Here is a 15,811-nt window from a genome sequence, read left to right on the forward strand (position 1 = left end):
CTTTAAAAAAGTTCGTAATGTTGTCATGTGACACTTGTGGTTTTAAAGGCGATGTAATACGTGGTATTCTGTTCTGAAGAAATCTTGTTATATAAAGGCTGAAGTGCTAAATTAATATTTTAGTGTCTTTGGCATGTTTTTTTCTTCTTTTGATATTCCAGGTCCACTGAGGCATGTGACTATTGACACCTTGTCAGTATCTTGCCTTAGGCTACACCTTCTTTCTCCAGTCAATCCCAGAGTAAATGTGTGGACACTCATCCAGTCCTCTACTTTATGTTTAAAGGAAGATGGTGAGATTCACTGCTTAACATGTAAGGGAAGTTTATTCCAGAGTCTATAAACTTCTCCTTCCACTGTGTTTTATTTATATGTTGGTAAAGATTTAGGTTCCTGGTTCTAGTATTAGTGGAGATATATGACTTGCATAGAAACAGGAGGCCCAGGACAGTGGGGTCTCTAAAGACATGGTAAGTGAGACAGATATCTTCCTTCAATAGTCTGTAAGACACTGAATTTAGGGCTAGTGCTTCCGTTGTCTCTTGGTAGCTCAGGGTTTTCTAAGCCTTTGATCCTTTTTGTTAGGAACCTTTGCGGTCTTTCTAATTCTTTGATATGTTTAATGAGATACACTCGATAATTGGCCTGATCAATGCACAGTATAAGAAGGTGATTACTTCTTTAGACCTTAATGGTATTCCTTTGGAAGCTAGTTGGGCTACATAAAATGGTTTCCTGACAACTGTTGTCACATCATAGTTAAACAGGAGGTAGTTATCTACCCAAGTACCTATGTTCCCTGACTGCATTTTCTTTTTGTACTGATGTGTTGTATATATAGTATGACAAGGGAGGGTGGGATGTCTACCAGACATGATGAGACTAGACTTTTTAACATTTAGTTTGAGCACATTTTAGAGTTTACTATGGAGAGTTCATTCTGGAGGGTTTGGGTGTCAAGGGTGACTTAAAAACAAATTCAGTTTGCAGTCGTCTACAAATATTGTTAGCCAGAGGTCTCAGCTCTCTGCTTGGAGATCTGAGAAGTAAGTAGCAAAAAGGAGAAGTCCCTGAAGGACACCACTGGTTATAATTCCTGATGAGATACCTGCAAGTCACACTGCATGGCTTCTGGATTTCAGACAGTTTGCTGTCCATCTTTCCACATGTGGCTTGATTTTTAAAGCATTTAGCTTTTGTATGATGTCAACATTATGAATGGTGTTGAAGGCCTTGACCAAGTCAAGACAGGTCACATGCACTGCATGGTCACCATCTGCAACCTCCATAACTTTTTTCAAAGAATTTGTGAGATTAAATACAAGATCTACCCTTCTCAATGCCAAACTGCTGATGGTCAAATATAGCAACATTCTTGATATCACAGTTTATGAGGTCAGTTATAAGATATTCCATGGCTTTGCAAATGAGACTTTTGTATTCTGTCTCCTACAGGCTGTTGAGGGGCATACAAGGCATTGTCAGACCCCACTCTGATATAGCTATAACAGACAGCACCAGATTTACCCATTCTAAAGACTTAAACCTTGCCTGTGATATAAATAAGACCTGTTGGAGAGACAGGTATGTACCCAGAGACTACCCCTTCTCTGTAACAGGCTCCCCATCCATGTGAAGCTGAGTTCCTCCCTAATCCAATTCAAGTGTAATTTGGACAATTGGAAGGGGTACAGGAAATTCATCCCTGGCTTGGCACCTATGTCTCTAATGGACACAGGCAACTTGTAAATGGTTTGTCTCACAGGCCCCTGATTGTAAATGCTTCCTCTCCCAAGGTCCTGCTTACACTTATCAAGGGTACCAGAACTTGTCAGAGGTTTGGGATGCATGGCTAGGCTTAAAAAGGCCCTTGTGTTTATTAGCCTAGTAAACACCTATAAATCTATGAGGGTAATAGGTTTGTAATCATCCTGGTATCCTGGTCAGTTGTTTGGCCACCATTATGGAGGGGCATCACCAGTGCAGTGCTCCACTCATCAAGGACAAAACCAGTAGCTAAACTTAAATTAAACAATTTGAGGAGTGGGTATGTTTAACATTAAGCAACCAGGTGTATTGCCAGATCCCAGGTATGAAATATTTTAGGTCTTGTTTCACACTTTCAGTAAATGATCTTTGGAGGGGGTAAGGGACTTGACTTCACCCCAGCAGCTTTATAAAACATTAACAAGACTTCTTAAGCTGGAAGCAAGGAGTGCAGTTTCCAGAAATATGTTCTTTCTCAGACTGGAACGTGATTTCAGACTGTATTCCCTGGGTCTAGAAACTACTGGATAATTGGAGACAGATGTTTAAAATTAGCAGATTTGTCATCCTTTGTAGACTTGGTGGGCATCACTGCATTGAACAAGTATCCTTTATACTAAAATCCAAATACAGTAGAACGTAGACTTGCTGTAATACCTTTTATTAGACCAACATATGTCTTGCAAGTATTCAGGTTTTTGAGCTGGCATGAGCCTCCATCAGGAGTTACGTTACTGATATTAGATGCAGTGCTTAAATATGCACTTGTGCCTACAAAGGGAAGTACATCCTTCACTTCTAACTGACTAAAAAAGAATACTTAGAAAATGCTAGTGTGGAAAAAAGTGTAGCTCAGACTATACCTCAAAGACAGACACTGTGAGTGTGCGTGAGAGACAGAGAGACAATAGGGACTAAAACTAAAAAAAAAAACAAAGTTTAGCATGTTACATTGTGTTCATTTCACAGAGAAGATAACACTCAGACTGCTTTGATATTTAATGAGACAATAAATTTGAAAAACAAGAGATGTGAAGGGATATTAGTTTGAATCCTGAGAAGGAAAACAAGAAGGTGTAATTTCTAAGTTCTTAGTCTGTCTAAACAAATGGGCGGCCACGGTGGTGCAGTGGTTAGCATCACCACCTCACAGCAAGAGGTTCTCCGGTTCGATGCTGGGGTGCCTTCTGTGCGGAGTCTGCATGTCCTCCCTGTGGCTATGTGGGTTTCCTCTGGCTGCTCTGGTTTCCTCCCACATCCCAAAGACATGCAGTAGGTGGATTGGACACTCTAAATTGTCCCTAGGTGTGTGTGCACATGTGTGTGCCTTCTGTGGAAGGTTGGGCACCGGGCTGGCAACTCGACACCGTAAAACTCCACTGCCAGTCATGAGCGGACAGATGATCTGCTGTGGCGACCCCTAACCAGGAAAAGCCGAAAGAAGAAGAAGAAGAAGTCTGTCTAAACAAACAATGTTTGTGAAATAGATGCTTTGGTTAACAGAAAATAAGAGTTAGCAATAGTGTCCAGTTCACAGTGCTGAGAAAGACAGGGACTACCATGAGAATAAGCGACAGTGTTAGAGTGTATGGATGTTATGTACAGTATATACACTTCACAAGCTTTGTTTTACTTAAAAGAGAGAAAGAAGGAGAGAGACACAGAGTAAAGTGCAGGTGTAAAATCCTTCACTCTCAGTACTTTTCAATGAATGCTGCCAATTCCTAAGAGCAAACCTCTTTACCAGTCATATTTCTTATCCTGTCCACTCTCAAAAAAGTGATGCTTTTCTTTTGAACAGGTGCGTTCTGGTGCTAGGTGTGGGATTACACTTAATATTTTCATATTTCCAATGAAGTAGTTATCAATTCAGTTAAGAAAACTCCAGAGTGCTAACTTTTTTATGTTTTAGGTACTTGAACAATATATAATACCATATTTATATGAAGGTGTTATTCTGGTTGACTTAGTATCCCCCCATAGCTCCATGGTTATTGTTTTATCATATGAATGTTATATATCCAATAAAAATCTGTAATCACACATATTATTGTTATATATAGCCTGTAAGTACTTGATATATGATAAACATATCAGACATGTTCCATTGATACGTTTTTCTGTTTTATTGTTTAGCTGTAAATTATTTCTTTCCTGCTGATTTTAGTATTATATTATAATTGCACACGTTTTCTATAAGGTAGGCTTTAGATAGTTTTAATGATTTTGAGTTGAGTGCCTTGTGGGTGGTTTTCTGCTCTAGTTCTGAGATACATTTTACTTTTTTATGGTGCCACTTAATTTCTAATATGTTTAACTAGTGTTGTGAAGTTTACGTCAGAATATGTTTGTTATTTTAGTGCTTGGCATCCCCGCATCAACTCTAAGTTGATGAGCAAAAACAAAAAAAAATACTCCTCTCCTCGGACTGGAGGAGTGTTTAAAAAAAACTTTTTTAGTTAGCTGCTTGCCACATTTGTAGCAAACAGGTTCTATAGTCTATGACACACCAGCTAATGCAGTGGACATAAACCATGCTTCCTATCACTTTCTGCCCAGGGTGGTTACCTGCTTTGTCCTCCCTAGCTACTTCACGGAGATGTGTGTCCATTTTGACAGTAATGCCATTACCTATGCAGTTAGTGTTCTGCTTTAAGATTTTTCATTTTATTAATTAAAGTTTTTAAAGGTTGATTTAAACAGCCTGCTTTCCTGAAGTGTTGAGTGTTTTTATAAATATACAGTCTAAGATTTTTTGTTTACATTGAAGTGAAAGGGAGATGTGGCTCATAGTCTACTTTTTTCATTCAAACTATGTTTAGATTCGGATTTGAGTGTTTTAATTGAGCTAGGATGCTTGGGGTGAGTGTTTTATGCCTGAATTTTGCAGGAGCAGTGTGCAGTGTTTTATTTTACTTTGCTGCAAATACTATAAATATTTGGTTTAGGGGATTTCGTCGGACTGATGATGAATCCAGAATGTGGATAAACTGTTGATGATGTACCAAAATACATACTACTTTTTATAGCACCCAATACATTGCGTGTGTATGCCCATGCACACACACACACACACACACACACACATATATATATATATATATATATATAGGTTCATAGGTTGGTACTGGGCTATCTGCCCAAAGGCATATATTAGCCCAGCCACGTTGTGCGGTATTCACTGCCCTTTTAGTAGTTTCCTAGACCCTTGTACTAGCAGCTAGTACCCTTGGCCCCTATCTAGTAGTGCTGTTGGTGTGATCCCCAGTGTGAACTTTCTGTTAAACTCATCAAGGTTCCTCTTGAAGAGTGATAGTGAGGGGCTCTGTCTTATGTAGATCGGGACCCTGTTCCATAGTAAGGGAAGTCTTTGCGAAGGGAATCTATCCCTCCAGCATGTTCTTAGCTAACTATAATACATATATTTCTCTATAACCAGAAAATTTCCCAGCCCATTTATGTAACCATAAAGACTTAAAATGTAAAAAAAAAAAAAAAAGGCATGGACATTCAGAAAGCCATGCAGCTAAAACACTTGATATCCTAAGGGTTATTTGCAAAGGTTTAAAACCAACAGTGTTACTTATTGCATCTGAATAACATTCTTATGGATAAGAGTGGTAGGTGTTTGGAGTACAAAGCTTCATAAGAGCAGTCACTGAGGAAACGGTAACAGAGCATGACTCAACATGTCTTTAGACTGTGAAAGAGCTCAATGTTGTGTTTCAGATGTAGCAGTCATTTCTGGTAAGAAAGTTTGCGTCGTTTCTGCTTTTCCTGGTTAGGGGTCGCCACAGCGGAACTCCGGTCCGCTAATGATTGACAGTTAGTTTTTACGTGCCGAGTTGCCAGCCCTGATGCACAACCTTCAATGAAGGTACGCCCATTCACACATGTTTCCACGCAGAAGACACTCTAGCTGAGAATCGAACCAGACAGCATCTTACAGTGAGGCGACAACGCTACCGCAGCACCACCACAGCAGTTGTAGTACTGATAAATGTTGACTTGTATATTAAATGTAAATACTACATTTTTTTTAAGTTTGTGTTTATCTGTGTGAGAGTAATACAGTTTTTACCATGCCTTAAAGAAGCTTTCTGTGGAAAACAGTTTAACATTTGCAATGTCTGTCAGACATTGTTAATATTAGAAGACATAGTGTTACATACTTCTTTTATACATCTTTTATAATTTTAATTCTGAGAGTTGTGTATTTGCAAATGTTTATTAATTTTGCTTCCTTAATATTTTTGGTTAGGAGACTTTGTAGGGGGAAGTAAGATAATTGCCTACTATTTTTTGATTCATATTTGTTTTCATGTAAATAAGTCCCGCGGTGGTGGTGCTGCGGTAGCGTTGTCACCTCACAGTAAGACGCTGTCCGGTTCAATTCTCAGCTAGAGCGTCTTCTGTGTGGAGACATGTGTGAATGGGCGTACCTTTGTTGAAGGTTGTGCGTCAGGGCTGGTAACTCGGCACGTAAAAATCAACTACCAATCATTAGCGGACCGGAGTTCCGCTGTGGCGACCCCTAACCTGGAAAAGCCGAAAGACACAACATTTGTTTTCATATAAATGTAGTCTGTTTTTGGCAGTTATGTAAGCTATTATCATCTGCTTTATCTTTGGACACCAAATATTATTTTAACAGCATTATTTGGTGAGTTTTTTCCCCTACTGTGCATAGTGTCATGTACCCCAAGAGTCATTAGTTATTGTGCTTAATTCATTTTAACATATCAGCACAGAAAGCTAAATGGACTTTTCTTTGTGCGACAGATGCAGTGTTGGTGGAGATGAAGACAGAAAAATCAGAGCATTACAGCTGGACAAAGAACACCATGCTGTCTTTGTAGCTTTTTCTAGCTGCGTTATTCGACTTTCATTAAGTCGCTGTGAGCGTCATGGAACATGTAAAAGGTGAGTTTGCAAGGAGTTTTACCACTTCAAAGTTGAAATGCAATATGGGCCCTCCAACAAGCCAAGAGGGAGAAAAAATATATGTGTGTATACCCTGTAAAATTTAATTATTTATCTGCATTTGTTAATCAGGAATTTCTTACTGAATATTACAATTTTTCATTGAAAGCTTAATGAGCGCTTCTCCACAATATGCATTAATAATGAATGCTAATAACTGCATAAGCATGGCAAGATGTTTGTACCGACAGATTGTAAAATAGATGCAAATATGCAGATATTTGTACAGTAGTTATGTATCAGAATTAAAATAGATCTGTTTGCAGCTAACATTTAGGAAACATTTCTGTATAATCATATACCTTCTTCAAACATAGTGGCAGTATTTAGATGTCCATCGTAAGGATCAGTGTTGCTGTATCTTTCATTAGCTGTGAGAATTAGATGCTTTGGACATCCATTTTTCTTTCCTTGGACTTTCCCAGAGCTGTTTCTCCTACTGAGTATTTTGGCACACTGATTAACTGAAAGGGAGAGCAGGGAGAACTACTTGTGCCATCTTTGCTGTCTTTTTTCTGTTTCTATTTCATTCTGTTTCTCAGAAGTATTCTTTCTCTTCCATCCATACATCCATCCTTTGTTAACTGGATTATTCCCACAAGCTTGTGGACGCTTGTCAGGGGAGACCTTTGGTGGGATTTATACTACTCTTTACTCTTTTCAGTAAGTGCAGTGGGATCTTTTACATCTATTTCAGCTACCACCAATACAAGCAGATAAGACCTCATGCGAAGAATAACACTCTGGAGTGCTGCACCCCCCTAACATTGTACGGCAGTGTCAGCAATCCATTTATTAGGAGTGGGAATTAAACCCACCACTTTTTGGTCTTCCAGCACCAATGACAAGCATGTTACCTGAATTGCTTTTCTACATGGATATTCTTACTATTTTTCTGCACAAGAAACTTGAAAGTTTACCTTTTTTTTTAACATTTGACTGAACAGATTTATGGCTAATAGAGAGAACCTATCCACACTGTCCTCTCAAGTAGTTACATCCAAAGACTATACACCTGTGTTACAGGTGACTCCCACAGCCTCTACCTACTTGATTACAGCACATAGAGAAGTAACCTTCAAATATCCATTTTTTTCCTCAAGAGTAATTCCTTAGCTGAAAGAATAAGCATTCTTTATCGCCAACTGTTCATATTCTGAATTTGATTAAAAAACAGCTTTCCTTACCTTTTCTATGTCATACAGATGATGACGAGACAGTTTTACTGGGCTCCCCCCCAAGGATATTTCTTTTGAACAGATGTTGAATATCATAAGGGAGCCCTTTAGTGAGGTGTAAAGAATCTCTGAGACCCACAAAAGGTACTTGGATATTGTTGACATGGAGAAGCTGAGATCAGCACTTGTTCCCCTCATGCCTGACATTTGAAATTGTACTTCATCTCTTCATTTAAACTCCTCTGCCCAGCTTTCTCATGTGTGCTAACCATATCCTACTCCTGCCTCTAACCCTACACTCTACTTTAGTAAAAACGCTTTCCCTAAAAGTACCACTACCAAGATGACACCTGATCTCAATTTTGTATTTGGAGTGTATGATATAGAATATTTTTATTTAAATAGAATTATTTGATATTATGAGTTTTCAGTGTATTTTTTTTAGATATTTTGAGCTTTAGATATTTCATGACATAGCTATGGATATAGATATAAATATAGATATAGATGTAGGTATAGATATAGATACCTATTTATCTGTCTGTATAGATAGATAGATGTACGGGTTCACTGAAGTATGTCGAATCAGTTGCTTGGTCGACATCTGCTTAGCCAACAAATTATGGTCGACTACACGGGTAGCTGACAGGTGTGTCAGACTGCACATTTCTCAGGCTAAGGAACTATGCCACTTCCCTGAGACTGTGTGATCGTAGAGTTAATCTATGTAAATACCAAGAGATGTGGAGGGCACAGACCCCACATGGGGAGTGTGGGGGGTGGGGGCTTGCCCCCCTGCAAAAGTAATGTTTATTTTATTTTTTAAGTTACATTTTTGCATGTGTCGGGATTGTTGCTCAGCGCATGCATAGTAGGGTGTCAACAGTTTTTGTGACCAGCTTTATAAATGCCGATCTTTGGGTGTTTCCTTTAATCTAAGTATAGAAATATATATACATGTAAATATATCCTTTTGAGTGTATGTTAAATGTTATATGCTAATGTCCAACTTACAATAAACTTATAACTTTTTTAACTGCAGCTTTTCCTCCTATGTACTTTAGCCTTCAAAATCATTACGTTTTAAAATAAAAATGAAGAACAGGAAATACAATGACATTAATGTCAGTATTTTAGGAGACTCGGTGTCACAGTGGCTTATCTTGTTGGGCACCAGTGCTTGAGTCTTTCTTAATCTCATGATTTTTCACTGATGCTTTCCACTGTATTAACCTTATTATTAGGGTTCCCTCGGTAGACAGTGCGCTGCTAGCAGTAAGTTCTTATAGTGTACAGGCAGCATAATTTCCTTTTTTGATGTCATCCCAACTGAGAACTTTCAGTTACATTTGATGGAATGTAAAACTTCATGCAGGATTTTCCTTAGTCATGACCCAGAATAAACTTTAGTTATATTGACCTTGTTGTTTTACAGATATTATGCAAATATAGTCATAAATGCCTCCTGTTGGTATATGAGAACATTGCCCCTTGACAGCAATTATTTTCTTCTATAACAAGTTTTGCTGCAATAATTCAAAAATAATGAGATGGTTATACAGTCCATAACAGGATGCTGACATTTAATATTGTTCATAACTTGTAGCTCCCAAGAGTGCTTTACATTGCTTAGATTGATAAAATGCATGTCTCTCTCTCTCTCTCTCTTTCTGAACTTTTAGAGGTTAGGGAATCACTGGTATTTCTTGAGAATGGGGTTGGGTTCTGCCTTTAGGAAGAATCAACTAGTATGAGATTTAATTTTTCCAAGGTTAGAAAACTTTCAAAACAGAGACAAAATATGAAGTATGACACTTGCTTTATGAGTTTTGAATAAGTGCGGTGTTAAAAGGCTATATAACCTAGCTAGAGTATGCAGGATCTGTCCCTTGTTTATTTTTAATGAGCTCCCACCAGTGAAAGCTCCCGTTCCACTGCGCCATTACCTGGATCTCATTTTTTTTATTTTATGTTGCTCTCTCCTTCCTCCCTCTACTGACTTTATAACATATACTCAGAGTTGCACATTACTAGAAGATAAATTGAGAAGTGCCTGAAGCTCAATTTTAACTCCTCCGAGTTCTGTTTGCCTCTCTCAAAGAGTTGCTACTCCTAACGATGGCAGTTCAGTCTACAAATCTAAAGGTTTCAGTTCAACTTCACAATCTACTTGTTTTAGCCCCTAAATATTTAATTTGTGCCTCTCCAGTTTCTGAAACAGTCTTATTTGACATAGTGTGCTTTTCAATGAATTTAATCCTGCCCATAGTTTGTCTTTAACAATATCCTAAAAAAGATTACCAGACAAGTTGTGCAGTAGGATTTCACAATTTACATTGTATTTACTTTTTTTCCTGAAGTGTAGTTTAGTTATTAACATTACAGTGTACTTATTGTATCATCTGTGTCCGGGACAAGGTAGATCTGGTAGTTTTTGTACTTAATATTTTACATTTAACTAAAAGATGCAGATGCTATAAAACATCCATTACAGTAATTATCTTTTTAATTAACTGTAAGGTACAGATGCTGCGTTACATGTGTAGGTGATTTTTACAACTAATTCCTAGTTTCTTTAGCTTGATCACTGTGTTTTTATATTTCACTCCCTTCTAAAATATTGGAGCACTGCATAAATCCAGGTAAGATGTGCTACTTGTACAACCTGTAGGAATAAAACCCAGACTGTGAGTCTGGTGACATGAGGATGATTGGCAGCCTTGATAATGGAGGTAGGAAGGTGGAAGGAAGCATCTGGTACTGCCTTATTTATATTATTCTTGCAGTGCTCATCCCATTTGACAGAGTAGTTGTCGTGTGAGTGCTTTAGAGCATGTGCAAGCCACCAGTGGGTAGGGTTAGATTTAACAGAAAGTTGCTCCATTCACCAGTGTATGTAACTTGTATTACTAGAGCTATCATCATACCTCTCAACTGTCCAGATTTTCACGGAATGTCCAGATTTTTGTGTCATATTTTTGGTCTGTTCCTCTTAAAATTTGAGGTTTTCTTGAAAATCACTGACAAATCTTTGAGGACTGAAATCAGAAATTATTTGCAGAGATTTGAGTTTCAGACTTAACATCCTTCAGAAAATTCATACTAATGCAAACCTGTTAGTCTATCAACTTTCTAAGTTTGTAAGAGCAGTATTTAAAAGGTGTTCCTTTTTTGGACCTTTGTAGCCCCATTATTTGTGGCTTTGTCCAGATTTCTTGTGGTAAGAGGTATACTATCAAGTAGATTTCTTCGTGTTTCACTGTTGCAGTCATCACACTTTGGTTATCTGCCTGCAGGTAGCCCTCAGTCGGCCCGAATACCAGAGACTTGGTATTTCTGCGTCGGTTGCTGTCACTTCAGGACTGACGTCCGGTCATTAGGAGTATAAAAACAGGCAGCCAATGCCATTACATCAGTCTTTCTTGCTGAGGAGCCCAAAGCAGAAGCAGTTTGCATGAGTGCCGGTCTGCTACTACCTGAGTTTTCGTTTCTGAATTTAATCATCTTGAAGTCTTCTAACGCTAAGTACCCCATTGGGGATCCTTTTTTCTTGCTCTAACTGATGTCATAAGAAGTTAACAATTGTCTCACTTGTGGAAAGCAAATACCACACCGAGATTTCCATTCTTACTGTGTCACCTGTTTAGGCCCATAACATGAGGTACCTTGCTGTCGGTTTTGTGCTCTGTCCAACACCCAAACTATTTGTTGTTGGGCCCTTATTGTACCTAAATACTTTTGCTCTCGATCTCCGTATTCTGAAATGGCTTTGGTAAGCCATCCGTCTACCAATCTTCTGAAAAAACGAAGGATAAAGACAGAGACAGACCGCACGGGTCCAAAACTGCCGATGACACTTCTGTTAAGCTAGTCACCAGTTTGCCAGTACTCAGTGAGGCGCTTTCACAGCCCCTGAAGCCTGCGTTGATGGATTTGCAGGCCGCTACCGAGACCCGTTCGGAGTCCGGTATGATGCAAGACTCTTCTTTGACTTTGGAACCTGCGGATGTCTCTACCTTGGATGAGTCCGGAGCCGCTGTGCTGGCACCGGCTTCTGAGGAATTTCTTCACATTACCGATACTCGACACAAACCGATGACTTCTTTCGCGTCTTCAGTTCTGTCTAAAACTACTGAGTTTCTAAGGCCAAGAGTATGATCTACGCCTAAAAAAATGACCACCCAAACTCAAGCACCTGCTTCTTTGCCACAATCTCAAATGCTTAAAATGGCAGAAGACATGATCATGCTGATTAAGGGAAGCCAGCCTTCCCCTGCTAAGAGAAAAAGAGACTGTCCCCAGCAGCTTTAACTGACCAAGAGTCTGACGACTCTGAGGTTTCTGAATATAAAGACATGCGTTTATCTGCTTATGAGGATTCAGATGCAGAGGAATCCATTCTTTCTGCTTCCCCTCCAGAGGATTTTTCGTTTGGTGAAACTCTACATACTTTTTAGAGAGCATTTCCACTGGGAATGCTAGGATTATCCTCAGTCCAAAAGGAGACTCAGGAAATTTCTAGATTTGCCACAGCATAGACCCTTAGCTATCCCTCCTGTTATGGATGATGTCTTTATTGAATCCAGTCTAACTCCTGATACTTTACCCCTGCTCCAAGGAAACCAGATACGTACTACAGAGTCCCTGACTCTCACAAATTTATTTTCAGAAATCCTACTGCTGACCCAGAGGTCATCTTCCAAGGGCCTAAAGGCATAAAAGCAGCTACAGCTAAGAATCCCACCCCTTCGGACAGGGATTCCCAAGCTTTAGACAGATGGGGTAAAAATGTATACACCTCTGCAACTCTTGCTTTTAGGGCATTGAAATGCCAGTTTCACATTCTGAAATGCCAGCAACATACTATGGAAATTATTAAGCAAAAATGATCTACATTTCCAAACTGTGCAGAAAATAAAGAATTACAAGAGCTTATGCATTCTGCAAGCCAAGTTGGCAAGCATACCTTGCAATGTGGGTTGGACACCCTAGAAGCATCTTACAGGGCAGCAGTCACAGGTTCTGTATTTAGAAGGCATGCTTGACTTAAGGATCAGACCCTGCCAGACCATGTAAAATCAAAATTACTGGATGCTTCTTTGAACAAGGACAATCTGTTTGGCACCAAAGCAGAAGAGGTACTAAAAAAGATGGAAGAAAAGGCTAAGTCTATGCAGATAGTCAAAAATGTTTTGCAAGTGCAGCCTCCAAGATTCAGTAGGCATTGCCCCTCGAAACATTGGTCCTTTTCAACCCCCTCAAGACCATCTCAAACTTGACCCAGGGGAAACAGACCCTCTGGATTACAGTCTCAGGGTATGCAGAGATCTAAGCAATGGAGTACCTCCACTTCTAAAACAGGGAGTGCTAAGCCACCCCCTTACAGAAAGAATTCACAATGGCTTCTCAACACCACTCCTCATCTCTGCCCAATTGCTCATGCCCCTATGAGGAAAACTTGCCCACCATGCAAAAAACTGGACCTCCATCACCAAAGACCGATGGGTCCTCAACATAGTATCCCAGGGGTACAACTTTTATTTCCACATGCTGCCAACCCCAAAAGGGTTCCCAGACTTTCCTCCAAACCAGTGGGCAGAGGCACAAAACCAAGTTCAATCCCTGCTCTCCATAAAGGCAATTCAGCCTGTCCCTGCAGAACAGATAGGTCAAGGGTTTTATTCCAGACTTTTCCGGGTACCCATAAAAGAGGGCACATGGTGCCCAATCTTAGATCTTTCCATTCTAAACACCTTCCTGGTGGTACCAAAATTCAAAATGCTCACCCTTCAGCAGCTACTCCCCATGCTGTCCAAAGATGCCTGTTTAGCCACCCTAGACCTAAAGTAAGCCTATCTGCACATCCCTATCAGGGAAATATCTATGTTTCAGGGCAGGATCTATGCATTATCAGTTCTCTGCACTTCCCTTTGGCTTATCCACTGCTCCCAGAGTCTTCACAAAATGCCTGGCTCCAGCCATTGCCTATTGCAGACAGAGTAAAGTTAAATATACCCTTACTTGGATGATTGCCTGATTCAGGCAGACAGTCAGGAAAAGCTGTTGCAGCACCTGACATTTGTAAAGGACCTTTATCGTCCCTGGGGTACACTATCAACGAAAAATAATCAAAACTAATCCCCAGTCAAAAGATTGTATTCCTGGGAGCAAGCTTGGACACAGCATCCCAGATGGCATTCCTTAGTCCAGAAAAACAAGCCTGTCTAACAGCCTACTTCGCCCAATTGGACACCAGAACCCAGCTATCCACAAGGAAAATCTTGCAGGTTCTAGGGTTCATGGCCTCTTGCATTCTACTAATTCCATATGCCAGACTGCTTATGAGGAAACATCAATGGTACTTAAAATGCCTTTGGTGCCATCATTCTTAGGACCTGGAAACCATTATACCTATCAGACGTTGTCTAAGGACAGAGTTTCTTTGGTGGGCAGCAGCATGCAACAACAACAAGGGACTTCCCTTTACACAACCCCAAGCTGGCCAGACCCTAACCACAGATGCATCAGACTATGCCTGGGGGGCACATCTGAATGACAGGTGCATTCAGGGCCACTGGAGCCCAAGCCAAATTCATCTGCACATCAACCAAAAAGAGATACTAGGTGTTCAGCACACTCTGACAGTTTTCAGATCCCTACTCTCACCAGGAACCCTGCTAATAAAAAAACGACAACACCACAGGATGTGGTACATCAACAAGAAGGGGGAACCCACTCTTACCCACTCTGCAGACTAGCTATGACCTTGTGGAACATGGCTTTGGCCATGCATATTCATCTGCAAGCTCACTTCCTGCCAGGCAAACAAAACTCTCTGGCAGACGACTTACACAGAATTCTTCTAGACCCACACGAGTGGCAATTAAACCCCAACACCTTCAGTCTTCTAACCCAGAAATGGGGGACCCCAATGGTGGACTTATTTGCCTTCACCTACAATCACCAGCTCAGCAAATTCTGCACCAGGACACCTCACAGCAGGGCCTGGAAAGTGGATGCCTTATCCTTCCAATGGATAAACCTCTCGATCTATGCATTTCCCCCCTGCCTCTTCTTACAAGAGTATTACTCAAGATAAGACAGGAGCGACCAAGTGCAATCCTGATTGCCCCAGACTGGCCATGCCAGCACTGGTATCCATTACTGCACAGATAACTCAAGTATGATGACTGCAACAGTGAATACAGTCGAATATCTACATTTATGATAAGTGTACACAACTGTACTTTCTCTGTCCTGAAAAAGACTCGGGTCTGTTCTTAAATTCTGATGGCTCCAATGTGAGAAAGCAGATGAAGCCAAACTGCCAGTCTGTTGTGATGAGAGCAACCCTACATGTATGGTAAGAGAGAGAGGACAAGTTACCCTTCATGGCTGCGAGCATTTTGGTAATCAGCCAGGATGAGCTTTTCACTTGCACCTACCTATCCCACACGTGAGTCATCGAGAAGCTTCTAACATTATGCGGGGTGGATATGATGCAGCGGTTCCTGGAGGAAGGTATGAGTGAAGAGCTAACTTGAAGCTTCAATGCCAGCAGGAGAAAGTTGCAAAAAGGCACTTAGGAAAAGAAGTTCAAAAAAATTCTAGTAATGTGTACCCTGTATCATATCTTTTCCATCCTGTAGGATACCTGAAAAAAGTGTTATGCTTACAAGTGATTAATTTATTTACTTTTCAACACTATTACTATTACTGTTGGAAAGTGCAGAGGTTACAGTTATATGGCCTGTATAATATAGTTTCCTAGTTTTATTTATCTGCATGCATAGATTGTCTTTTACGTGTGTAAAATTGGTGCAAGTTGAGACAAATCCTGCATTCCATAAAGACTCAATGCTCATGGCAAGACATTGTACTGA

General features: G+C 40.1%; 1 protein-coding gene across 7 annotated transcripts in view; it reads left to right on the forward strand.

Annotated features, from left to right (window-relative positions):
- SEMA6D (semaphorin 6D) overlaps positions 1 to 15,811 on the forward strand; it is a 368,460-nt gene that overhangs the window by 269,852 nt on the left and 82,797 nt on the right. For all 7 annotated transcript variants that reach the window (XM_044077577.1, XM_044077576.1, XM_044077574.1 and 4 more), the window contains one exon: positions 6,550 to 6,690. In XM_044077577.1, coding sequence (XP_043933512.1) covers positions 6,550 to 6,690 — 141 coding nt within the window. The remainder of the gene's footprint in view (positions 1 to 6,549; positions 6,691 to 15,811) is intronic.

Source organism: Protopterus annectens, chromosome 7.part0 (genome assembly GCF_019279795.1).
Source record: "Protopterus annectens isolate FY-2018-M chromosome 7.part0, PAN1.0, whole genome shotgun sequence".
Classification (NCBI taxonomy): domain Eukaryota; kingdom Metazoa; phylum Chordata; order Ceratodontiformes; family Protopteridae; genus Protopterus; species Protopterus annectens.